This window comes from Brassica napus, chromosome A1, assembly GCF_020379485.1.
Source record: "Brassica napus cultivar Da-Ae chromosome A1, Da-Ae, whole genome shotgun sequence".
Classification (NCBI taxonomy): Eukaryota; Viridiplantae; Streptophyta; class Magnoliopsida; order Brassicales; family Brassicaceae; genus Brassica; species Brassica napus.
The window spans coordinates 27,142,223-27,165,981 of record NC_063434.1 but is presented as its reverse complement, the minus strand read 5'-3'; the positions used below and the strand labels follow the sequence as shown (position 1 = coordinate 27,165,981).

Below are 23,759 nucleotides of genomic sequence, written 5' to 3'. Positions count from 1 at the left end.
ATTTTCTATCTGTACGTAATATTATATTTATAATTTTATAACTTAATGTAATTTGATGTAATTGTAATATTCATATATTAACCTATTGAATTTTTATTTTTTTATTTAAAAATGATTTAATTTTGTACAGTAGGTTTTTATGAATTATTATTAATTTTATGATATTTGGTTTTCTTGAAAATTGTATTGTAGCAGATTAATATATATTATATATTACAATTTGTGTTTTTATTTTCAGCAAAAAGAAAAAACAACTCATTGTAATTAATTAATTAAATTTTTTGATTTTAAGTGAAGTGTCAGATTCGTAAATAAGAAATAAATGTAATGGCTAATTGTGTAAATAAAAAGAAATATTTAATCTGCTATATGTGTTTCCAAACAATTTTCATTTAATTTACTATCCAAGTTTCCAAACGACAGAATCTGTAAATGAGAAAGAATACAATGACTAAATATGTAAATAAAAAAATATTTAATTTGTTATCTTTGTTTCCAACCAACTTTCATTTAATCTACTATTTAAGTTTCCAAACAGTACCAAAAGGTACTTCAGTTTTAATAATATAGATTTTAATACTAAAACTTTTTTCAAATATACCAACTGTTTTAAGCTTCATAATTCCACTGTCGACTATTTTAGAGGTTTCTCTATTTGTAAGAAGGTCGAGAAACGATTAAACAAAGAAAAGAAAGAGAAGCAGAAAAATAAATGGAACGGAAAGTGAAAGAAGAAGCAAAGAGGCTGATGATGATGAAGATCAAACTTAAGGTGACAGACCAAGATAAAATAAGACAAGAAGCGTACACAACATGTCTCCACGTGCACGTGGTGGTGGTGGCTAGGCAGTGGGTATGGGTAAGTCATCGAGCGTGAGGCTAAAGAGTTTGTATCCGACAAATGGGGCATGCAACATGAGGTATGTAATAAATTTACATAAAAGATGAGAAAATCTAAAACACGTATATTATTCTAGAAATATAAGTGATACAAAACTTTGGGTGAAGGAAACAGATACGAGATTCAGTTGTTGGTGGTGGGTCGTGTCCAAGAGGTTTCAGATGTAACTGTATTCCCATAGTAAGTTTTTTTGGTAGACTCGTCCCAATACGCCTGCAAGAGAGATGTTCGAGTGAGTTTGAGAATGTCTTCAGCAAAACAAAACGCTAGTGAAATGGCAAATGAACTTAATAATACCTGCCATCCAGAGGGAAGATGTGCTGAGAGTTTTGTCAGATCAGGCTTTTGTTGCTTCTCGTCTTTTTTCTTAGGCTCATCAGCTTCACGTCCCGTTCGTTCTTTCCTCCTTTTTACTTTCTCACGCCTAGTTTATCATCAAAAACACAATGTTTACCGCATTAAGTACAATCATATCATGTTTTCACGGTGGATGTAACAAATGAAGTTTTGCATTACGATGAGGAACTCACCAGTCACCACCGAGGGGTTGGAAGTTAGCATTGTCTTTAGCCTCTCCACTCGCAATCTGTCGTGACTTCCATTCTTCGATTTCTCGTCGTCGTTTTCTATCCAGGACCCCGTAATCATCTTCTTCTTCCTCTTCTTCACTATCATTTAGCTCCTCTTTCGCAGCTTTCCACTGAACACAAGTAAATAGAGACGTTAAAGTTTAAGAGAAACTAGAAAAAGGGTATGTCTGCGCTGAGATTAAAGAGAGAAACAAACGTACCTTGTCCACCAAACTCGAAACCTTTTTATTTGACCTCAATGTGGATGTAGTGGCAGAAACTGTCCGCTTTTTAGGCCTTTTCACTGTTACCAAAGCCAATGACTTATTAGCAAAACTCAAAGCACACTCAAACTGTGAATGTGAAAAAAAAGAATTTTGAAACTAAGATTCGAGAATATAAGGTGACTTGGAGGATCATACCTTTAGATTGGCCCTTTGCTAACTGAGACGATCCGTCTGTGGACTGAGTAGCAATGCCCAAAGATGCTGCTTCAGCAGAATCATTGGATTTAGAGCTAGGCTCTACAGCTTTAGAAGAATCGCTTGGGATGTTGTAGCTAGCAGAACCAACTCCACCGTGATTCAGTGATGCCTCCGCAGAGACTGGAAAGAGCGGAGCTACGCCATTGAGATTGTAATAAGCTTCAAAAGGAGCAACTTCACTTGTACCAGGAACAGTTTCGTAGTAATATGCCGACTGGGGCAGAGAGACTTGAGATCCGTCGACTTGGCCATAGAACTGAGTGTTAGGAGCAACAGCATTGGTAATATATTGGTAACTGGACTCTGGATAGGATAAGTTGTATTGTGCAGCATAATCAGCAGATTGCTGTATATAAGATTGCGGTACGGTGTAGGGTACTCCCACAGAGTCACTGGACAAGGGTGGAAGGGCATGATCGTTTTCAAGAGGAGGTGGAGGAACTGGTTCACTAAAACTATCAGGCGGTGGTGGTGGAACATCTTCAACCTCAGAAGGCGGTGGTGGAACCCACTCTTCCCCCGGAGGCGGTGGAACATCTGCGTGAAGGTTGGATGTATCTGAAGCATCTATCACTTGAGCAGGAGACAATGAAACTGATTCTTCAACCTCCATATCCACATCCATGTCAACATCTTCCACAACTGAGGAGCCTACCTTCTGAATCTCATCTAAAGGAGTAACATTATCAGACTTGTCAGCTGGATGGCTTTGGGAGCGGGTGGGAGATCCATCACCATCCACTGATTCATCTGAATGAAGAGTTTTTCCGGATTGAGCTAACTCTCCTTCTCTCCCACTGTCATGAGTTTCACTTGCTGTATTATCATCTGTCACCAACTTTTCTTCGGGAGAGCTATTGTTAGTTTCTGCAATTCCATCCATTACTGCAGATTTTGCAAGCTCGTAAATCTCATCGTTAACGCCGTCTTCCAGACGCTTGAGTTCTTTCTCAGTGTGGAGCCAAAAGGAAAGTAAAGGCGAGGCATCATTTAACAGCGCCTTTACATCAGAATGTCTCACTTCAAGCTCCAGTATGTACTTTGATATCTGCTCATTGCTGTGAAAGTTCCCATGAGACCTATAAAATTTTAGAAATTAGAGAATCATATTTCAAATAAGATAAACAAGAAGACACAAACAAGAAGGGCTTACTTCTTCAGAGACCTCAGCTTCTCCAGTAAGCCTTCGCTTTGGCTCAACAGGCGAAACGGGAGGTCAGTAGCCGATACTTGAACAGCAGTAGCCTGCACATGATCTGAATTTCTTGGCCCTGCAAGCTCCTCCTGAGATGGTTGGTAATTAACAGCAGAGTCTATCTGACATTCAACTTGATGACCATCAGTTCCGAAGCTTTTGGCATAATGATCTTCACTTTTGTTTCCTTCACCCGGCTGAGCTGTCAGAGAGGTCGAACAATCAGTTCCTGTATAAACATTTTCCACGGGTTGTTGCAAATAGCTTGGTTCAACACCAGAACTCAAGTTGTACGCGTCTGTAACCATAGGCCCAGACTCATGATATCCAGTCCCATATGCCGTAGCAGTTTGACTCAAAACCGCAGGAATTTCCCACGAAGTTTCCCCAGTTAGTGTGTTCCAGTAGTAATACTGATTGCTCTCCTCATGCAAAATCATCTTCCACTGCGAAGTAACATCCATGAGAGCATACTGCTCCAAAGACACGGTGGCAGATGCTTGCACTGAGGGATCTATCTGCTTGGTTAGTCCATCCGCGGCAGTTGAGTTACTTGCTGTGACATAACCACTTCCCCCTTCCGCCATATAATAAGAAGCAGAAGGATCCTCCCCTGTTTGTTGTTGGTCAACCATCTGCATAGTCGTATCTGCACCAGATTTGACATTTGTATCTTTGTGTGCTTCAACCTGGTTTAAATAAAAATTAATGAGGACTAACAGAGATACCATCACCAATGCCGATTAATATATGTTAATTACTGATACCTTCTCATTTTTATTGGCTAAAGAACTTTCGGCAGTGGCATCATCTGCCTTATCCTCTTTCTCATCTTCCACCTCCTCCTCCTCATCACTATATTGTCCAAGTAAAAGCAAAGGGTTCTCTGTTTTCTGACCTGAAAACAAAAAGACTAAAGCGTCAAACTTCGGAAGCCCCACTAAATACATAACTAGTCTTCAGTTATATAAACTGATGAGAAAAAGAATAGCTATGTGACAATTTTAGGTTGCATAATTAAGTTATAAAAGGATGAAAAATAGCGTCGGGGAAGGATTAATCAGCGACCTGTCACAATAAATGACAAAGCCGTCAGTTTACGCATTGCAAGCCAAAACAGGCAGAGACATACAAACCGCTATGAGCTACTGCTACTTCCAGAAGAAAGTCTCCACTAAGCTATAGTAAGCTTGAAGCTGCAAAAACAGGGCAACTCATTCATAATATCACTGTGCCTTGGCCTGAACTGGTGTCATACGAATACGATGTCCCCAACACCACATCCACTCTCTACTCTGAGAACAACAATTTTTTGGGTGGGGGGGAAACAACATAACATGTGTCTAAGGGCGTTGCTACAACATAGAGCGGAACTGAAGATAGCTGATGGAACCCACCTGAAGAAGAAGGTGACTTAGGTAACTCATTAGGCTCTGTTTGTTCCTTCTCATCTCCATCACTACGCACATCTGAGCCACCCAAATCTCCTGCATATATCAAAGAAAGAGAGATAACTACAATACTATTATATCTCGAAAACTCCTATTAAAATCTATCAACAGGTAATCACAATCCCTAATCTTCATCAAATAGCTTCAGATTTCTTCAATACATAACCAAATCATTCTAATAAATTCAATTCCGAACGAACCAGTAGATTAAATCAATCAAAAGAGCATACCAGAGGGTTCCGCGAAGAGATCAAGCTTGACACGACGACTCGTATTATTAGCGGCAAAGCGACGCTCTTTCCTCTTCCCCATCAGATTTTCTACTCTCCCCTACGGTCCTTAAAAGAATACAGCGGAAAGGCTTCTTCTCCGCGTCTCAGAGAGAAGTGCGAAGAAGTTGCAAAAGGAAGAAGAGACGAGTTGCTTTATCACACACCAAACGACATCGTTTTCCTGTAGCCTCCTTAGACGTTGTGCCGTTTCTTAAATGGGGGTTTGCCAAATACCCATTCTTTTAGGTTTACCCTCATTCAATTGAGTTAGATTCGGCCCGGCCCATTTAAACTTTGGTAAAGGACGGTTTCTAATACATTGTCCAAGCTAAAAACTTGTTCGATCCCAGAGACAAATAAATAGCTCTTTCTTGTTTTATTTAGTTTTGGTTAGAAAGAAAAATCACTATCCTTTCCAACAACATTCAAATGTAAATGTAATTGCAATTGTGTCATGACCATTCTTGCAAATGTAATTACGCAAATTATAAATAAAATCGAACTTTAAACATGGAGACTTTTTGTCTCCGACGGAATATCAAAGAGAATGTTCTTGTTGTAGAACGTATCATTGTCGAAAAAGATATTGATGTTAATGAGGTATATTGACTTTTTATGTGCTAATAGTTTGTAGAAAAAATAATGATTTGTCCATTTATTAGAGCATCTCCAAAAAGGAACTCTATTTTGAAGTTTCCAAAACTTTATATTTGAAATTTCAATGTGTTCTTCTCCAAAAGTAAAACTTCAAACCTAACTTCAAAATTATTTATATTTTACACTATGATCCTTATATTTGTCATAGTTGATGTAAATTCATAAAACTTCTATAAATAACTAATACATATATATATAAATATTACAGAAATATTAATTAAAAAAATCTTACACTAAAATATAAAATTATAAATAAAAGTACATAATTAAATATTAAACTGCAAGCAAATATTACATTATTGCATAAAATTATTTCCATAATGCTCCCATATATGATCAACTAGTGCATTTCGAAGTAAGAAATGATTCTTTTTATTTTTTATTTGTAGATTACGAGCCAAAAATTGTTGAAACCGGATATCCTCATAATATGTCTGATGATATCAAACGAAAAAATCCTTGATCTTTTAAACGAAAGTACAACAAGCAGGAAAAAAGGTCATGAGATGATTGAATTACGACTGCAAAATGAAGCAAAAAAGTTAGCTTTTAAATAAATAAAAGAGGAAAATAAAATATTGCTAAAAAACTTAGCTTCTATCGATGATGTTAATATTCGTGAATACATTCGATCTGAACAAGAAAGAATCATACGAAAAATGCGTCAAGAGCAACAACAACAATCATCTTCGGTTACACAAAATTTGTTGAACAATATTTTGGAGATTTTGGAGGTTCCGGAGCAAATTTACCAGACTATTAGTGTTGTTATAATATTTAAATTTGAGTAATAATTATGTCTTCATGTGTCTTTTTAATAAGTTTGTATTATGGTTTTTTGTAATATTCTTGTTGTTTAATTCTAGTTTTAAAATATTATAAATCTTGTTTTAATTTTTTTTATTTAATTTCATGTGTAAAACTTAAGTTTATATAACAAATTTGAAATATTTATGAGATATAAAAGTTTTAAGGATTAAAACAATAAACAAAAAAAATATTTAAGAATTATAAATATGATGTATAATTGTAAGGACCAAAATGAAAATAAAAAGATGAAACTTCAAATTTGAAGTTTTGAAAAGTGAAACTCTATATTTGGAGTTTTACTCTTCAAAACTTCAAATTTGAAGTTTTGAAGTTCCTTTTTGGAGAGCAAAAAACTCTATATTTGGAGTTATAGAGTTTCTTTTGGAGATGCTCTTATCATTCAATATCATGCCACATCTAATTTACAACTATAAAACCGATCGATGATAATTGTGTGAGCTTCCATAAAAAAGTGTTTTGATAGACCAAAATATATTTTGATAAACTTACATAAATGAATTTATTGATACTGAAAAGTGTGGATCAAACTCTACTCGAACATAAACTGGGAAGAAATTCAAAACAAATAGAAAACCTAGGGACCAAAACCATAAAAGTGATCTGGAGTCTCAGGACAGTGGAGATTCTAGCCTCTTCATAAGCTGAGAGACAACACCCCAGTTGAATCCCCTGTACTGAAGCCACCGTATAACTCTAGCTTTACGGTTTTCTATAGGCAAGTCTCTGCCTTGGAGCCACCGCTTTGACGCCTGAACATAAAGCTGATCCAACGCTTCCTTGGACATCCCGTGACTCGGTTCCGTCTCTTTGCATTGGTTGTCTTTTTCAAAAACAAGCTTTATGGCAGCGTCTGAGTCCTCGTTGCTTACGCCTTTCTTAAACAATGCCTGGTCCAATATTTAAAGTACACATTTTGCTTTTAAGTACATCATGTGATTGTAACTATGTGGAATGGCAAAAGTGGAAAGAAGCTTTACTTGTTTGATCCGCCTAGGTCCCCAACTTAGGGAAGACCATCTAGACCGTGCGAATGCTTCCGCGTAGAAGTTGTCATTGATGAAACCTCTACTAATAAAACGTTCAAGTAATCAGTAAAGTGGATACTTAATGAAAACAAAGAAACAGAGAGGAATCTTTTTACCGATGCTGAAAGTCATTGATCACTTTGTCAACGATGTCAAGAGGATATTTCTTTGCAATGAGCTTCTTCTTCAGCTCAGCTGCTGTATATGCTCTGAGGCCATTGCAGAAACTCAAAAAGTAAGAAGATAGAAATCAATGCACTTCAAACTGAAGCTACTACAGAAACTCAAAGGTGAAAGCCTAACCTTAAACCAAGATAACGAATAGCCATGTTCTCTGCATCTTGTGTTTCTTTACTACTCTTGGCCGTCTCAGCATCCATATACAGTTTGATTTCATCATAAGCTTGTTTGTGTTGTCTCGTCGATCTAACATCGTCTCTGCTTTCTTCCAACTCTGCAAAGAAATCACAGAAAATGTAGGTTACTCATTCATTAGTATCTATAGTTTCATCAAAATAGAGACTTCCTAGTGATCTAGTAGTTACTCTCAATAATATAAGATATTGAACTTACATACCTTCTTCAGAGTCATCACAAGACACATTCCTGAACATTCCAGCATCGTTTTTAACCTGCAGGTGAGAATGCGTGCCAGCTCCAGCCTCTCTAAAGTTACTACTACCTTTAGGGCCCAGTACACAATGATCCCATCTACCAGCAGTCATACCCTTCTCCAGACTCATAACACCTTCATTAGAGCCATGGAGAGACACATTCATGTAACTTCCAGCATCGTTTCTCTCTTGCAGATCCATATATAAGTCATCCCTAGCCTCTTCCTTGTTTGGTTTAGACCCTGATACACTATGATCACATCTACTAGCATTTATACCCTCCTTCTGAGGACTATCAAGAGGCTGAGATGTAACTTCTTCACTAATCTCCCGGAGCTTCTTCGGAATATACCGACTCAGTCCAGAGGAATTGTAATCACGCTTCTCTGAACACAAGATTCTTGGCGGCAACAAGTGTTGTTTATTCAACCTAAAGTGAAAAAACTGAGGATTTCAACTTGGTGGTAACAGAGTCACACGTGAAAGTAGTGAGATCACAGAACAAGATAAAAGTCATAAACCCAGTACTAGCCACGATTCAATTCTCTCAAAAGTCATAAACTTTGAAACAAAGGCAATACACAAAGAGGCGATTTTGTAGGAAATGAAAAAGTAATCATTAGAACGATTGAATTAAACTAACCATGGAATCACGAGCACGCGGTGGTGTTGAATGCCAATCGATAACCTAAACCCTAGCTTCAACATCTCCCCCAATTGGGTAATCTCACCGAACCGTCGCAAAGTAGCTAAAACCCTAAAGCTCGTTATTTTGGGAATCAATTCTAGCGGCTAGAATGCGCATGCGTGGATTATGAAATTGCTATTGTGCGCCTGACTATCCCAACCGTCAACCCTTGTTTACGTGGGTCCCAATCACATAGATGGCGGCGGGAAGTACTAGCGGATAACAAGTAATCACTAGTTTAAGAAACTGATATAAATCGAATAGAGAGAGATAAATAATTCCGTTTCTACGAAAACCTTTGTCTGCTTACGCAACAGCATTGTCATGGAGACATGGTCTCAGAGAAGTCATGAGGACATGGTCTCTCGCAGTTGCACCAGTGCTATGTTTTGTAAAGAAGAGCTAATAAAATACAAATAATAAATAAAGGCAGATGGAAAAGAGTCTCTTTTTAAATCACAGTTTGTTGGCCTTTTTGGTAAATGGGACAATTTTATTTTTGATCTATCTTCATCCACCAAAGAGAAACCCAGCAGCTTGTTCTTCGTTTCCTTCAAACAATCTCAGAGCTTGCACTACTGCTTCTCTGGAGAATCCTAACTCAACAAGCTTTGCAATCTTCGCTTCAAACTCAGGTCCCTGTGGGTTTGCATGATGAAAATGAATAACACAGTCTGGAAAAGGAAAAGGAAAAGCAAGAAGTGAGACTAAAACTTTCAACACTGGTTTTTTTACCTCTGATCTTGAAGGTTGACTCGCTGGGCTTGCAACTGTGTTACTCTTCTTCTCTGTAAACCCAGAAGGAACCTGTGCGACCAAAAACAATTTGATCATAAGAACTTAATTCCAAAGTACTATATAGTTCATCAAAACCAAAGATATTGGACCAAATGCAAAATCTCTTACTGCTGCTCCAGAGCTAGATGCTTGATTCGGGACACCACCTTCATCCAGGAATCGAGAAGGGAGGTCTTTCTCTGAAGGAAGTAGCGGTTTCTTTTTTCAGGTTGATTGAAAATAATGATAACAAAAACATAAAAAAAGGGTTCAAAATTGAGATGGTAGGTAGAGAACTAGCCTTGCAAAAAGGGAACTGAGACCTCTCCTCCTCCAACAGTCAGGACGTTATCCTTCAAATCAATAGTGCACTACATGCAGAGAAATGGGTTTACATTTGGTTGAAACACGTACACTAAGTTTAAAATCAAATGATGGAGATGCTACCTGATGCTTACGCAGCATATCCAGGCCAAAAAGGAACTCCATGTTAGGTGAATCCAGCACTATGAATGAACACGGGTAAAAGTTTTTTCCAATCTGCAAGTTACGAGATATTCAATTTCTTTTGCAAAGATCATATTATAACATCATTATAAGGAATAACATTTGCGGTGTTACCTTGATTGGAGCGACATGAATACGGCCTAATATCTCTGTTTGGCCAACACCCTGAGCAATACCTTTATACCGTTGATCCATCAGTCTCAGCAATCTGAAAGTAACCATTCAAACAAGACGAGAATCATTTTCTATATTAAGAGAAGAAGTACCAGAACAAACAGAAAAAGCTGCAAGAGTTACCCGCATCTCTCAGCACAACTCTTGGATATGATTGTTGATTGAGCACCACTATCAACAAAAGCCTGGAGATAGTGTCAAAATATAGAGTTAGAACATACATATGATACAGATAGTAAGCAAAAGAGATTTAATATTCTGGTTGCGGAATTGTACCTGTAGAGGTATACCATTGACCTCCATATCCACATACAGCATTATCTAAGGAAATTGAGAAAGAAATAAAAACTCAAGACTGCGTACAAGAAAGTTAAGGAATTTCAGAAGCATAAACTAAACCATAGCATACATACCACCCGAGCAAAACCTTCGGGGTTATGTTCAAGGGCAGCTTCCCAGTTCTCATCAATTCCTTTCTGCTCAAAAGTATCAAGAGATAGAACCAAAAGTCAGGAATGATACGACAAGATAACAAGAACCAAACCTAAGTGAATGTATATATCAAGGAATCACAAAAGAGTTATTTGCAACTACAGACATACTAAAGTTCACTACATGTAACTAAAGCAAGAACAATTAACCTGCCGAATTGCAGCTTCGATTTTCTTCTGTGCTTCAACATCAAAAGGATCTGCATACAATAGGGCCTGCAAGGAGGAGGGGGATACATAAGTAGATATAACTTAGTTGTGCAAAAACTGAGAATGTAGCAACTTTCTCAAAGAACGTTTCCCTGAAACTCATTTTTTGGAGAAAACAAAAGGCTTACAAGTTCCTCCTCCTTCTGACGCTGCGCTACAGATCGCTGTTGATGCCGTGAACGCAAAACATCCTGTAACTTATTTAAATCGCTTCCAGAAATCACTTGTGCAAGCTCAGGATCAGTCTACAACTCACACCATCAAAACCCAATGTAACCAACAGAGTCACAAAACAAAGACCAAGTAACAATATCACTTCCCAAACTTAAAGTTCTAGCTACCAATCAATTCACACCTGGAACAACTGTCCCATAATATTAGCATCACCCCGAATATGCTGCTGAAAAGCTGCAGGGTTCGAAGCTGACCCATCAGGATTCATACCCAAATCACTCCCTCCCACACTACTGAATCATCCAAACAAACAAAAACCAAGAGTAACTAAACTACATTGAAATATTCAAAAGAAGAGTAGCAAGTTTCAATCGACCGTACCCAGATGAGGCATTGGAAACCATCATCATCAACAAATCATCATCTTTAACACCCAATGCACTCAATTTATCAGAGTTCCTCATCTCATTGCCATTGTACAAGAGCTGCTGCTGCTGAATCGGAACATTCGCCTGCTCATTGATACAAAAACACACAAAGTAGCTTAAGTTCCAAAAAAACCTAACTTTGAGCAGAATTCAAACTTTAATTCTCACAATACAAAGCGAAAAGAGAGATCTGAGATCGCTTTACCTCAACCTCGAGCAAGGCTTTAACATTCTCAACCTACGAGAAAAAAAAAACGAAAACCTAATGATCAGCAAAAGGGTCGACTAATCAAGGAAGAAGAAGCTAAACCCAAGATCCTTAATCGATCAATTCGAGATGAGTGCATTGTGATTTTAAATAAGCGAAGAATCGTGAAAGCTAGGGTTTTTGAGGGGAGGGGGAGACTTACGGTTTCGTGTGAATCGACGTCAAGGGTGATGATTTGTTCGCCGGCGGTCATCACAGTGATCCTCATCTTGTGAATCGTTCTCCTTCTCCTGCTTTGTTGGTATCTCTCTGGCTTCACTAGTTGGCTTTCCTTACCTTTGTTGTTATATTAACGCTTTTGTCTTATGAAGGAAGTCAAAACACTGACCCTAAACCCGCTTTTTAAGCAAGAGGCTCTACCCGAAGTTGGGAGAATCCCGAAAGTACCCCTGAGTCGTTTTAATTTGTTAGTTGGACTTGGATTTACCCGCCCGACCGTTTATAGCTTTTTTTTTTTGTTTGGCAATTCATTTGAAAATATAGTTTTCCAAATATTATTCGAGAATCAATTTATTATCAATAAACAAATTTAACAAACTCTTTAAAAGTAATTAAAAATAAAATAGAGCCGAGAATTGAGGTTTTGGAAATAGGATTTCAATATTTAAAAAAAAAAAAAATTCAAAACAAAAAATGTTATTATTGTCATTTTAGTTTTTGGGATCCATTTTTGTGATAAAAACTTAAAAAAATCTATTTGAGAAAATTGTCCATAAAGTTTTCCAAATATCATTCGAGATAATCAATTTATTACCAATAAACAAATTTAACAAACTCTTTAAAAGTAATTAACCACTAGGATCCCTTAACCACTCCGCAGACACACCTAAAATAAAAATATAATCTGTGTCACCTGTGAAGAAGTGGTTTACCTGTTGCGAGAATTTTACTTTTTGTAGTCATCGAGAATCTTTTACTTTAGTGGAGATAAGAATAAGAATATTTAAAATTTTATATGTTTATTGTTTTTTATTATTATTTAATAGCCTAACGCTTATAGGTTTTAACTTTATGCTCAAAAGCTGCGAAAATTGCATTAACATAAAAAGAATGATGAAATTGCGAATTAGAGACGTTACGGATGTAGCTAAAATAAAATCAAATCTGATTAACGAAACACTATAATGCACAAAGGAATCAAATATTATGGAGAGAAACGTAAGAAAAACAAAACCAGAAGATTCGATATATCAGAATCCAACACACAACGCCGTCGATTCGAAAGATTCGATCGGACCATGCAGCTTGGCTAGCTAGTTATTACCGGGGAAGCCGTAACCGCGACGGCCAACGCCAACGCCTCCGCCGCAGCCGAATCTGGGATCGCATTCGAGTTTACCGGAATCGTGGATCTTGTGGAAACCGTCCTTGAAAACTCCGAACCCGAATAGAAAACCAATCGTGATCACCACCAGAACCAAACACGTGCACAGCATGCATATCCGTCCACAACACATCTCTTCCGCAAATCTGTCACCGGAGATTCGTCTTCGATTTAGGTTGAACAACACTAATGATATAAGATGAGAGAGAGAGAGAGTTTGTTGGTGGTGTTGGCTAGAAACGTTGAGCGAGAGAGACGTAGCAATTGTGCGTGGGGACGTTACGCCTTGTTTTCTTGCTTTTTAAGGTAATCAAAATCACTAAACTATTTTCACAACGGTCTCCTTTGACTAAGCTGACTAGGACTCTCTATTAGGCCACGCTTTAGGCCCATTTATGAACTAGAAAAAGCAAGAACCCAAGAGATGATTATATATAAGGCCCAATAACGAAAACAAAACTTTAGGGAATACACTACAAAAGCATCCTCACAATGTTGCTAAATACACGATCACACCCCAAAGTCTCCAAAAGTTCTCTTCCACTTCTCACTTTCAAAGTCACTCTCCTCTCTCCTCTCCCTGTGACTAATCAGATCCGCCGAGTCTTTGAATCTTTACTTACATCTCCGGTGACTCAGACGCCGCAACAGGAGGCGGTGCCTTCCTCTTCCTCCGCGAATAACTTGCACCCGCAGAGAACAGTATCTTTCCTCGCGCCGCCTCTGAATCTCCTGTCGCCACGTGGCAATCACAATCCCGAGACGCAGATCCTGGCTCTCCTCAACAATAGCGCTGTTCTTTTTCTTGACGCTGCGGCAGCGATCAGCGGGTAAAAAACACGAAGAAAATATTATAATTAACGCCACCGTCTTTCAAGTTTGTGTCGCTGGCTTTATAAAAACATCCGCGTTCTCCAACTTTCTTGCCGCCGGAATTTATGGCGTCACAAAAGTCTCCAATATTTGATCGCCGCGTTTTCGATTTTCTATTTTAGCCACAGTAACAGAAAAGATGAAGCTACTGTGTAGTGTATTTTTGTGCCGCCGAACGCTGTCGCGGAGTCAGCTAAAAGAACAGAGCTAATAACAACAACGGTGGAGGCGCCGCGGCCAACCAAGAGCCGGCGTCGCGTCCGCTCGATGAATAATTACTTATGTTATGTAGTAACAAAATTGATGAGATCGTCCTCTCTCTCCCTAATCTCTCTCTCTAAAAGTCTCTTAAATCAAACGTCCGTCTCTGCTCCGGCGACCTGCGGTGGCGCGCGTGGTCGCCGGCGTTACCTTCCTCTCCCTCTCCTCTTTTTGATTTGCTCCATTTCTCCTATGTTCTGCTTGCCGTCAAGATGCTTGGATCTGTGGAACGAGCTCCGTCGTGGGATTCTCTAGTTTGGCTCCGGGGTGGACTAGATCCGTGCATGGAGTCATCCGTTCTGGAGATACAGTGAGGCGGTGGTGGTCCTAGGCGAGTGGAGTCGGATTTTTAGGGTTTCGTCCGGTGAGATCTGGTTTTCCATTTTACCTCTCTCCGGCTGAGACAGCGGCGCGTGGTGGTGGGTGTTCGGTCCTTGTCCACCGATCTAGTGAGAGGTAGTTCTATTCTCGCTATGGTCCTGGGTAGGGAAGCTTTCTGGGTTTAGGTTCTGTGGCTTCCTTGGTGTCTTGGCGAGTCATCCCTCTTCTCTGAAGTTAGGAGTGCTCTGGAGGTTCCCTCTCTCCTCGGAGACGCGTCCAGTCAGTGGTTTAACCACCGCGTGGTGGTGCTTCTGGCGTAAGCGTGTGGATCGTGGCGGAGCTATGGTTGACGTGGTCGTCTATGGCCACTGAGCAGTAGCTCTTGCGACTTCCCTCTCCCTCGATGTATCTCTCTGCCGGCTCATATCCAGCTCCTCCTTTGAAGATTGAAGTTGTATCCGGCTTCGCTTCAACTGATGGCTGCTCCTGTTCTTAGAGGTGGTTGTTCCGTTAGTCACCGGCTCAGCTTAGAATTTTTTTTTTTTCGAAGAAACTGTTGTCTGGTTCTCAGACGCGGCGTAAAGCGTGGTAATGGTTGTGGTTGTATCGGGTGATCTCCGGTCGCCATTTTGTTCCCACGGTGACTCTTTGCGGTGGTCTACCACATCCCAGTGCTGTTGGATGCTCCTGGTCTCCGCAGCAGTGTTAGTTCACTAACTCTTCTTTCAGTTATTGGAGCTATTCTGGAGTTGAGCAGCTGTTCTCTCGGACCCGTGTTTGTGTGTTTGTGTTTTGGTTGTGGTGAGGTCTTCTCTGTCTCCTTTTGGGACTTCGGAGGTCTCTTTACCCGTGTTTGTGTGTTCGTGTGTTGCGCTGGTTGCTTTTGCGCTGAATAAATGCTCGATCTGGTCAAAGCGGGTGTGCTTGACCTCTGCCGTTGCTGTCTGATCGTGTGGGTGGGTGCTTCTGAGGTCCATCGTGAGCTGTTCTTGTCTGAGCCAAATCATCAAGAGCGGATCATCGGGGAGGGGCCAAAATTACCGGGTTCTGTCTCTCGCTATAACTGTGGTTCTTTTCTTTTGCGGCAAGCGTTTGGTGCTGACTGAGTCGAGCCTCTGATTAGTGGATATGGTTTGTAGTGTCTGCCCCTTTTTAGCCTAGTTCGAGTTTATGTTTCTGTTTAGGATTTTTTTTTTATTTTCTGCTTCTTGTTAATCATTGTAATTCTGTCAAAAATTTTAAAATTGGTAATAATATCTTTACATTTTTACCAAAAAAAAAAAAAAAAAACAAAATTGATGATAAAAATCTAATAAGTAATGTTTCACTGTAATTATTCGGTTGTGGTTGCAAGAAAGTGTTCTGTTTTAGACCATGGTGTTACCAAAAAAATAATAATAATAATGTTTCACTGTAATTATTCGGTTGTGGTTGCAAGGAAGTGTTCTGTTTTAGTCTTTTAGACCATGGTGGTCCGTGGACCAATATTTTTTCCAGAGAGAAACCAAAAATTCAAAAGAAAAGCATCTCTTGCTATACTAAAACAAAACAGTCGACTGTTTGAGCAAATATCTTTCAAATTGCCAATAGTTTTAAAATTCATTTAAAATATGTGTTACCAACTTGTTCTAATTAGTCGGCAGCATACTTCTTCAGTTCTTCGTATGCCTCTGATCTTTGACTACGAAAAATATATAAACCAGAAAACAAAAATAATATACATCTCTCTATTCATAATTTATGTTAACAAAGTTAAAGCTAAGGACTGATAAAACTTATCTTTCCCCTTAATTTTCCCAATACACGACAAAAGGAAAAAAAAAAGTAACAAAAGGGGAAAAATGAAGTAAAAAAAAGTGCCCTTGCTGCAAAGTCATCATCACCTGAAACCTAAATCACCAACACTGATCCGTCTCCCATCTCCGGGTCGTCGAATACACCCGACCCGCCCGACCCATCGCCCCGACCTGCACACGTCTCCGTCGCGCTCCCAGCGTCGAATCGTAGATCGCTCTCGTCGTCGGATCCGCGAGCGTCGCGTAAGCTTTGTGGATCTCCATGAAATCTCGCCCGTCCGACTCCGACGCGTCGGGATGGTAGACTTTAGCTAGGCTCCGGTACGCCGTCTTGATCTCCGGCAAGGACGCCGTTTCGTTGACTTTCAGCAGATCGTAGAGGCTCGACGCTCGCCGGCGAACGGATTCCGTTACGGTTGGCTCCGCGTTGAGAGTCTGCGCGGAAGCTCTGAACGAGTTGGCTCCGGTGGGGAACCGCGCGCTGCCGTTGTGTGATCTGGTTGGCTTCGGATGAGGAAGGCTAGCTCCCGGCGAGAAGCGGAGGGAGTTAGCGGCAGAATTAACTAAGATTCCGGACATTTATGTAATTAATGTAAAATTCGAGGGCAGATTTCGAAAGAAACTGTAAAATTTGAGGAAGCAGAGAGAGAGAGAGAGAGAGGATTTAGATATGAATCACAAGGAGAGAAGGATTGAGATATGTCCCCTTTATATAAAGTGAGAGCTCATTGTCGACTGTTTGAGGAAATTATTTTAATTGCTAATAATCTAAAAGGGATAGCTATTACTCTAATTATGCGGTTACTTGATAATTTGGTTTTAGTCTTTTAGAGTATGTTAATTTTAGCTGTTACTAAAAAGTAGAGAATGGTTAAATGTTCATTTAACTTTATTTAAGGGGATTTAATCAAATTCCGCTGTCATATATGCAAGTTTTAAATGAACTGGTTGGAGAAAATTATGGGGTTAATGTGGAAATAAAGTGATTAAGAAGGAGCGAAAATAAAGGAAAAAGAAAGGTATAAACCCGTGGGAAAAGAGTGGCAGTCACCAGTTTTGTGAAAATTACTATGGTACGATGACGTGTCATCCAGTTCAATGGATTGGCCTTCTAGAACACTTTTTGTCGGCTCGGCTCTCGTTATTTTATCGGCTCACTATGATTGTAATGATGACATGTCATATAGCTGTATATATTTATAGCATTATTCTGCATTATCATTGATTAGAGAATTGTTAATGTTGAGTATTAGTACATGTTTTATGAAATTAAATCTGGCTATTCAATGAAAAGGATGTAGTATTTGAACAGTCAACTCTAACCATTATTTAAATGTGACAATAGTGTTCATTTAGTACTATTAATGTTTAACAATGCTATATCCACTAATTATAATATTTGCAGAATAATATATTCAGTTCCAAAAACAAAAATATCCTTCTAGAAGAAATCTTCCCAGCAAATCAACGGCTGAGAATAAAGAGCAAAACACAAAGTATCTTTTACAACAAAGAAAAATAAACTCGTCGACATGATAAATATCAACGCACTGATTCTAGAAGCTTTTTTCTTGTCTTTATCTACCAAACCATTTTTTACGTTTATGAATATACTAGGTCGGTCCGGGCTACGCCCGGGTTTTTTTGTTTAAATTTTAATTTTGATTATATATTTAGTATGGTTATTTTAATATATAAATTTTATAATCTATTATAAAAATATGAGAAGCTATAGATAAATGTAAAATAATTTAAAATATTCAATGTTTTTGTCTTACGCGATTCGAAATTTTTGTATCCATTTTTTTCATTAAAAAATATATATAAAGTAAAAATCAGAATGAACAAAAATTAAATAAATTTTTATTTTTTCTTAAAGAAATTTTATTTATGGTGCTTAATTGGTTGATTTGCTTACATGTTCCAGTACAGTTAAAACTATTTATAACGTTTGTTTCCAATTAGTATATGAGTAACTTAATGGACTCTACCGTTTTAATTTACCACCTTATATATCTTTATGGTTTTTTTTTAAATCAGCTGTTTAAAAATTGTAATATTTTGTAGATAAAAAACTTACAACTATGGCACTAAAAATTACAGACTGAGTTCTTACAATAAAAGTTCTGCATTTACAATCCAACTAATTGAACTCATTATCTAAATATTATTTATCTTATTTTCATAGGTGTTTGAAATTTTTTCATTTCAAATTTTTGTTCCACTTAGACCAAAGTCTGTTTTGATGTAAATGCCCCCATTTATAATATATATATATATATATATATATATATATATATATATATGTAATCAATTTTGAACAATGATAATCATAATTTTATCTCAAAATTTGTTGTTGATTCAAAAAAATTATCACCAAAGTATAACAAATTTTGTTATATTGTGATTATTATTTTTTGATGAATTTGTGTAGATATTATATGGTGTTTGTTAATTTTGTTATACAATTTATATTATGAGTGGTTAAAGTTCTTTTGTTTAAGAATTTTGGATAACAATTGAATGGTTAGATGTTAGCCTTTATATATATTCTGAGTTATTATTTGAATTAATGAGTGTGTTTTTTGTTTTTTATGCTTAATTATAAATGGATTATTTGTGAAATTATTGTTGTTTTCTATTAAGTACAACACTATTGTATTTTTTTTCATGTCCCAAATACAGTTGTTAATGTTAACCATTCATGAATAAAATGCATTTTATAGTCAATAAGTACAAAATTAGCATGACCACACATAACATACGATCTAACTTATGATATATTTTTGAATTATACATATATTACGCTAGAATCTCAAAAGTTCAATATTCCAGAGAGAATTTTGTTTTTCAGTGTAAATGCTCTATTTTTTTAACTGGAGAAAACTATAATTGGATGTTTTGGACATTATTAGTTTCTGCAGATGGGGATGACATCTTAGAATCTCTATTTGCTACTCCCTCCGTTTTTTTATATATGACGTTTTAGAGAAATTTTTTTGTTCCAAATTATTTGACGTTTTCAATTTTCTATGTAAAATTTATTACTAATTAATACTAGATGACCAATGATATTATAGTTTCTATTTTATTATTGGTTAAATTGTGGTTAGGTAAACAATTAATGATGTTTTTGTTTAGAAATTAAATGTTTCTTAATCTATGTGCACAATCGTAAAGCGTCGTATATAAAAAAACGGAGGGAGTATAATTTTAAAACTCAGCTGCAATACAACATTAATTATGTCGTTCATTTCCAAAACAATAAATATTTTAATTGTAATCAATTCAGATGGTAGAAAAACAACCATTACTTGCATCCTCGCTTTTATATCTTTTATAATTTTGTAACCAACAAACACCAAACTTCCATTAATATTTGGTACACTAACTGTGATATATAAAGAGAAAAATTACTTTTAAGTAAAAAACAAACAAACTGAAAGTTACAGAGCTATATCTAATACGTGCTTAAGCTAAAAATATTATTATTTACAAATGCAATGTATTTTTCTTTTGATAGTTCCTCGGTCTTCCACTGGCCAAAGTCTTTCCATTTAGTCCAATTCAATCGCCAAGCTATGCACACAGTGTGTTTGTTTGTACTATTATATATTTTTCTTATTAATCACCCCTTATGATACTATTATATATTTTGTACCATAAATTAAACTTTAGCTTTGACTTTGAAAATCGGTTACGGAAACAAAAACAGAATTTTGATATATATATATATATATATATATATATATATATATATATTATTTTTTTCTTTTTGTTCAAATGCAATTTATTGATATATACTACAAGATTTCCGACATTCGCGGGGTTGTATATTAGGACAAAGAGGCTATAGATTTCTCGAGGGGAAATGGGAACTGTCGTAAAAGGCTAAAACGGCGCCGTTATTTGTGTCTTCTTCTACTTTACTTTCTCTAAGACAAAAAGAAAAAGAATAAATAAAAGGAAAAATAAAAACTTTTTTTTTTTTTTTTTTTTTTGAAAATAAAAACTTCGTTTTCTTCAAACTGATGAAAGATTTCAAATTCAACGCAGAACGAAACTTCCTCGCTGGTGCTCTTCTACTAGCATCCGAGATCTAAGAGATCCTCATCGACTTCCAGAATCACGTCCATGAAACTATTATTACTCTATCTCTCTTGAAATCACCACTCGACTTCTCCTTTCTCTTCACCACATCACAACAAGAAGAAGAAGATAATAGAAACCCTCCACGTCATTTCTTATTAGAGGCTATGCTCTGATTTGGTTTCTGCAAGTCTTCTTCTTTCGTTGACCGCAAGGTAAAGTCTCCCCCTTTTGTTTCCTTACTTAAACCAACTCTCGATTTCTTTCGGTTTCAGGGAGTTTCTATTTAGAAAGTATCGTTTTTTGGCTGTTGACTCAGTAAAGTCCTGTGCTTTTGTATGAAGTAACAACTGTCTATATATCTACAAGACTCTACCTCTTGGGTTTAAATGTTTTAACTAAGTGTGGTTACAAACTTTAGATCTCACACAAGAAGTTTCTCTGTTCCACAGGTTGCACCAGAACCAGACACTGTTTGTCTATCCTTGCTTCATGTTCTGCTAGCACGAGGGTATGAGTCATTGTAACGTCCCGGCTCTTATAGAACCTCAAGTTGAAGTAAGTTCACGCCAATATAATACTCTTTTTATTTTTTGATTGCCAAAGATTTAATTTTTTTAAATATAATGTAACAGATGGGGTCGGTTGATGAAGCTGAGAACAAAACCCTATTCAAACTCGAAGAAGATGCCAAGCAAACTAAAGAAGCTTCTTTGATGGAACAAGGATCACTCTCTCCAACTTTCCCTCAACACACCACTAAATCACCAAAGAACACCGTCCTTAAAAGCATCAGGATCGTTATTTTATCTAACAAACTCAACCTGTTACTACCTTTCGGTCCTCTAGCAATACTGGTCCACTACATGATAGATAGTAAAGTAAGTGTACTAATACTACTACTAGTTTCATTTCTAGTCCAAGAAGTGATTCTTTTGCCTGTGCCTTCAGGGATGGGTGTTTCTGCTGAGCTTAATAGGCATCACACCATTAGCTGAGCGTCTAGGATACGCCACAGAGTAAGCATTAAACTTTACCATATCATCATTCTGTTTTGTGAGACACTTATGTGTTTTTTTGTAAAAAAACAGGCAACTTGCTTTTTACACTGGCCCTACTGGTATGAACCTGCTTCCTTCTGAAAACACATTCTCATTCTATTTTTTGAAATGCTAACACATATTTTTTTTTCAACAGTGGGAGGCCTCCTAAACGCTACATTTGGGAACGTGACTGAACTGATCATATCCATCTTCGCTTTGAAAAACGGAATGATACGTGTAGTTCAGCTGACTTTGTTAGGATCGATTCTTTCCAACATGTTGCTTGTACTCGGCTGCGCTTTCTTCTGCGGTGGGCTAGTGTTTCACCAGAAAGACCAAGTCTTTGACAAAGTTAGTTAATTATCTTACTTTCTTCCTTTGTATTCTCTCTTTTGGTTTCTGAGTCCTGTTGTTTCTGCATCCAGGGGCTTGCGGTTGTTAATTCAGGTTTGCTTTTGATGGCTGTAATGGGGATACTCTTCCCTGCTGTTCTTCACTACACGCATAGTGAGGTTCATGCCGGATCATCGGAGCTGGCCTTGTCGAGGTTTAGCAGTTGTATAATGCTTATAGCTTATGCTGCTTACCTTTTCTTCCAGTTGAAGAGCCAGTCTAGTTCTTATAGCCCTCTTGAAGAGGTTTGTTGTCTGCCACCTGGCGTTTGTTGACTCCTTTGTTTGACTTGCCCTCTTGTTTGATATATGATGTAAACTTGTAGGAAACGAATCAGAACGAGGAAGCTTCTGATGAAGATGAAGATCCTGAGATCTCAAAGTGGGAATCTATCATATGGCTCTCAGTATTGACTGCTTGGGTCTCTCTTCTCTCTGGCTATCTGGTTGATGCCATAGAGGTAGTTAACTTGGCCTTCTCTCAGTGGCTATATGTTTTTGCTTGACAATCACCACAACATGTAACTGTTTTTCTTCAGGGTGCATCGGTCTCTTGGAACATACCAATAGCGTTTATAAGTGTCATATTGCTTCCTATTGTTGGGAACGCAGCGGAGCATGCAGGGGCTATCATGTTTGCCATGAAAGATAAACTGGTAAGACATAGTCTTTTCTTGAGTTGTAATACGTATAGACTCTTTTTTCATTCTCAGTTTGCTTTGAGACACTTTTTTTAACTTCTACAGGATCTGTCATTGGGCGTGGCTATTGGTTCCTCTATCCAGATCTCCATGTTCGCGGTATGTAAACATGAATACATTGCAAGAGGAGTATATATATCATCTTTGGCTAACAAGGCTTGTTGGATAATCTCTGTTATTGTTTGATATGGTTAGGTACCGTTCTGTGTGGTGATTGGTTGGATGATGGGTGAACAGATGGACCTCAACTTCCAGCTTTTTGAGACGGCTATGTTGTTTATTACCGTTATTGTAGTTGCTTTTTTCATCCAGGTGGGTAAAGTCACCTTTAAGAGTGGCAATGGCAGTATAGAATCAAGAACTGATGGATCTTTGTATGTACATATGCAGGAAGGGACATCGAATTACTTCAAAGGATTGATGCTTATTCTTTGTTATTTGATAGTAGCTGCCAGTTTCTTTGTACACGAAGATCCTCAACAAGGTCAGTTGGTTCATTTGAAGATGGGAACTGCAAGAGTTTTGTTTTCTTGATTTCGTTTGTTTTTTTTATAGATGGAGGTATATAAACACCGTGGAAAAGACTGGTGTGAAGCAAGTTGGGTCTTAATTAAAAGCTGATGATCTCAGGAACACCAAGTGTTTTTAGGGGAGAAATGTTAAAGATGTAAACCTGATTCTATTCTAATGTGGTTCCCACAAACTTGAAACTGTTAGACGTTTTGTTCGAACAAGTGAAGGTTATTTCCTTTGGCTTTCCCTCCCCGCTCCCATAAGTATTCTTAGCGACTTAGAAGGTTACAAGTTTTGTTAATTTACAGTGATTTTATGAAAAAGTTTGAAAACTGTTTCTTGTGCTATACACTTTATAATGGGCATTCTGGTCATTTATGGTGAAAGTTTTGTTTGCTAGAATGTGAAGTTATGCACAACTTTCCCAAATGTATATGCATTTGATAAATCAAGGAAAATCATGTAAAGCCCAAATGCATTACCTCCAGCTGTTGTTACTCAGTGAAAGAGTCTTTCTGGATGCTCCATGTATCTGCTTGGGTTCGCCAGAACTCAACCACTGTATATCTTACAGGCGTACTTCGCCGCCACCGAAAAGAGCCAGTAAAGTCTCAGTATCCAGCAAACAGCTGAAGTCTGCGATATTTGACATTACATTACCACATGGTGTAGAGTCAGATACTGCATGATATGCTTTGGTTCTGGAAAGCTAGAGTTCAGTTTATATTG

General features: G+C 37.6%; 5 protein-coding genes across 12 annotated transcripts; 1 reads left to right on the top strand and 4 right to left on the bottom strand.

Moving 5' to 3' along the window:
- Positions 1 to 916: 916 nt before the first annotated feature.
- LOC106377524 (formin-binding protein 4) lies at positions 917 to 5,063 on the bottom strand. 4 transcript variants are annotated; one of them, XM_013817775.3, is made up of 9 exons: positions 4,832 to 5,063; positions 4,548 to 4,637; positions 3,918 to 4,048; positions 3,109 to 3,839; positions 1,893 to 3,034; positions 1,692 to 1,774; positions 1,432 to 1,601; positions 1,199 to 1,325; positions 917 to 1,114 (listed from the first exon to the last, which is right to left on the bottom strand). In XM_013817775.3, the coding sequence occupies exons 1-9, from the start codon at positions 4,911 to 4,913 to the stop codon at positions 1,025 to 1,027; spliced, it is 2,646 nt and encodes an 881-aa protein (XP_013673229.2). In that variant the 5' UTR covers positions 4,914 to 5,063; the 3' UTR covers positions 917 to 1,024. The 4 variants fall into 4 exon arrangements, with proteins under 4 accessions (XP_013673229.2, XP_022544403.1, XP_022544418.1 ...); XM_022688682.2 differs by having other exon boundaries at positions 4,219 to 4,637; positions 4,832 to 5,005; XM_022688697.2 differs by having other exon boundaries at positions 4,283 to 4,637; positions 4,832 to 5,005.
- Positions 5,064 to 6,800: 1,737 nt separating this feature from the next.
- On the bottom strand, positions 6,801 to 8,899 carry LOC106377525. Of its 2 annotated transcripts, none has more exons than XM_022688669.2 (6): positions 8,644 to 8,899; positions 7,964 to 8,430; positions 7,690 to 7,840; positions 7,503 to 7,595; positions 7,339 to 7,429; positions 6,801 to 7,248 (listed from the first exon to the last, which is right to left on the bottom strand). In XM_022688669.2, exons 1-6 carry the CDS (start codon positions 8,706 to 8,708, stop codon positions 6,970 to 6,972), a joined length of 1,146 nt encoding a protein of 381 aa, XP_022544390.2. In that variant the 5' UTR covers positions 8,709 to 8,899; the 3' UTR covers positions 6,801 to 6,969. The 2 variants fall into 2 exon arrangements, with proteins under 2 accessions (XP_022544390.2, XP_013673232.2); XM_013817778.2 differs by having other exon boundaries at positions 7,339 to 7,426.
- Positions 8,900 to 8,949: 50 nt separating this feature from the next.
- On the bottom strand, positions 8,950 to 13,339 carry LOC106377526 (protein DNA-DAMAGE INDUCIBLE 1). 4 transcript variants are annotated; one of them, XM_048739904.1, is made up of 15 exons: positions 11,860 to 13,339; positions 11,655 to 11,687; positions 11,403 to 11,533; positions 11,203 to 11,314; positions 10,976 to 11,092; positions 10,788 to 10,853; positions 10,560 to 10,622; positions 10,423 to 10,467; positions 10,270 to 10,331; positions 10,087 to 10,180; positions 9,913 to 10,005; positions 9,767 to 9,836; positions 9,595 to 9,665; positions 9,424 to 9,495; positions 8,950 to 9,327 (listed from the first exon to the last, which is right to left on the bottom strand). In XM_048739904.1, the coding sequence occupies exons 1-15, from the start codon at positions 11,923 to 11,925 to the stop codon at positions 9,199 to 9,201; spliced, it is 1,224 nt and encodes a 407-aa protein (XP_048595861.1). In that variant the 5' UTR covers positions 11,926 to 13,339; the 3' UTR covers positions 8,950 to 9,198. The 4 variants fall into 4 exon arrangements, with proteins under 4 accessions (XP_048595861.1, XP_013673233.1, XP_048595863.1 ...); XM_013817779.3 differs by having other exon boundaries at positions 9,789 to 9,836; positions 11,860 to 12,118; XM_048739906.1 differs by having other exon boundaries at positions 11,203 to 11,311; positions 11,860 to 12,118.
- Positions 13,340 to 16,172: 2,833 nt separating this feature from the next.
- On the bottom strand, positions 16,173 to 17,093 carry LOC106377527 (chaperone protein dnaJ 11, chloroplastic). The gene has a single exon (XM_013817782.3). It carries the CDS (start codon positions 16,869 to 16,871, stop codon positions 16,392 to 16,394), a length of 480 nt encoding a protein of 159 aa, XP_013673236.1. The 5' UTR covers positions 16,872 to 17,093; the 3' UTR covers positions 16,173 to 16,391.
- A 3,227-nt stretch (positions 17,094 to 20,320) lies between these two features.
- Positions 20,321 to 23,432, top strand: LOC106377528 (vacuolar cation/proton exchanger 2). Its single transcript, XM_013817783.3, has 13 exons — positions 20,321 to 20,596; positions 20,834 to 20,939; positions 21,017 to 21,262; positions 21,333 to 21,400; positions 21,473 to 21,501; positions 21,579 to 21,775; positions 21,850 to 22,062; positions 22,143 to 22,277; positions 22,356 to 22,472; positions 22,563 to 22,616; positions 22,713 to 22,829; positions 22,908 to 23,001; positions 23,073 to 23,432. The coding sequence occupies exons 2-13, from the start codon at positions 20,895 to 20,897 to the stop codon at positions 23,084 to 23,086; spliced, it is 1,329 nt and encodes a 442-aa protein (XP_013673237.1). The 5' UTR covers positions 20,321 to 20,596; positions 20,834 to 20,894; the 3' UTR covers positions 23,087 to 23,432.
- Positions 23,433 to 23,759: the final 327 nt, after the last annotated feature.

Bases quoted from the DNA above. Each gene is read 5' to 3' on its own strand.
- LOC106377524 (XM_013817775.3), bottom strand. From the start codon at position 4,913: ATGGGGAAGAGGAAAGAGCGTCGCTTTGCCGCTAATAATACGAGTCGT. The intron at 3,840-3,917 runs GTATCAGTAATT...TATTTAAACCAG, and splicing joins TAGCCAATAAAAATGAGAAG to GTTGAAGCACACAAAGATAC. The intron at 1,775-1,892 runs GTATGATCCTCC...CTTTGGTAACAG, and splicing joins AGCAAAGGGCCAATCTAAAG to TGAAAAGGCCTAAAAAGCGG.
- LOC106377525 (XM_022688669.2), bottom strand. From the start codon at position 8,708: ATGTTGAAGCTAGGGTTTAGGTTATCGATTGGCATTCAACACCACCGC. The intron at 7,596-7,689 runs GTTAGGCTTTCA...CAATGGCCTCAG, and splicing joins ATTCGTTATCTTGGTTTAAG to AGCATATACAGCAGCTGAGC. The intron at 7,430-7,502 runs GTAAAAAGATTC...ACGTTTTATTAG, and splicing joins ATCAATGACTTTCAGCATCG to TAGAGGTTTCATCAATGACA.
- LOC106377526 (XM_048739904.1), bottom strand. From the start codon at position 11,925: ATGAGGATCACTGTGATGACCGCCGGCGAACAAATCATCACCCTTGAC. The intron at 10,468-10,559 runs GTATGTATGCTA...CAATTTCCTTAG, and splicing joins CCGAAGGTTTTGCTCGGGTG to ATAATGCTGTATGTGGATAT. The intron at 10,332-10,422 runs GTACAATTCCGC...CACTATCTCCAG, and splicing joins TCAATGGTATACCTCTACAG to GCTTTTGTTGATAGTGGTGC.
- LOC106377527 (XM_013817782.3), bottom strand. From the start codon at position 16,871: ATGTCCGGAATCTTAGTTAATTCTGCCGCTAACTCCCTCCGCTTCTCG.
- LOC106377528 (XM_013817783.3), top strand. From the start codon at position 20,895: ATGAGTCATTGTAACGTCCCGGCTCTTATAGAACCTCAAGTTGAA. The intron at 21,502-21,578 runs GTATGAACCTGC...TTTTTTCAACAG, and splicing joins TTTTTACACTGGCCCTACTG to TGGGAGGCCTCCTAAACGCT. The intron at 21,776-21,849 runs GTTAGTTAATTA...TTCTGCATCCAG, and splicing joins AAGACCAAGTCTTTGACAAA to GGGCTTGCGGTTGTTAATTC.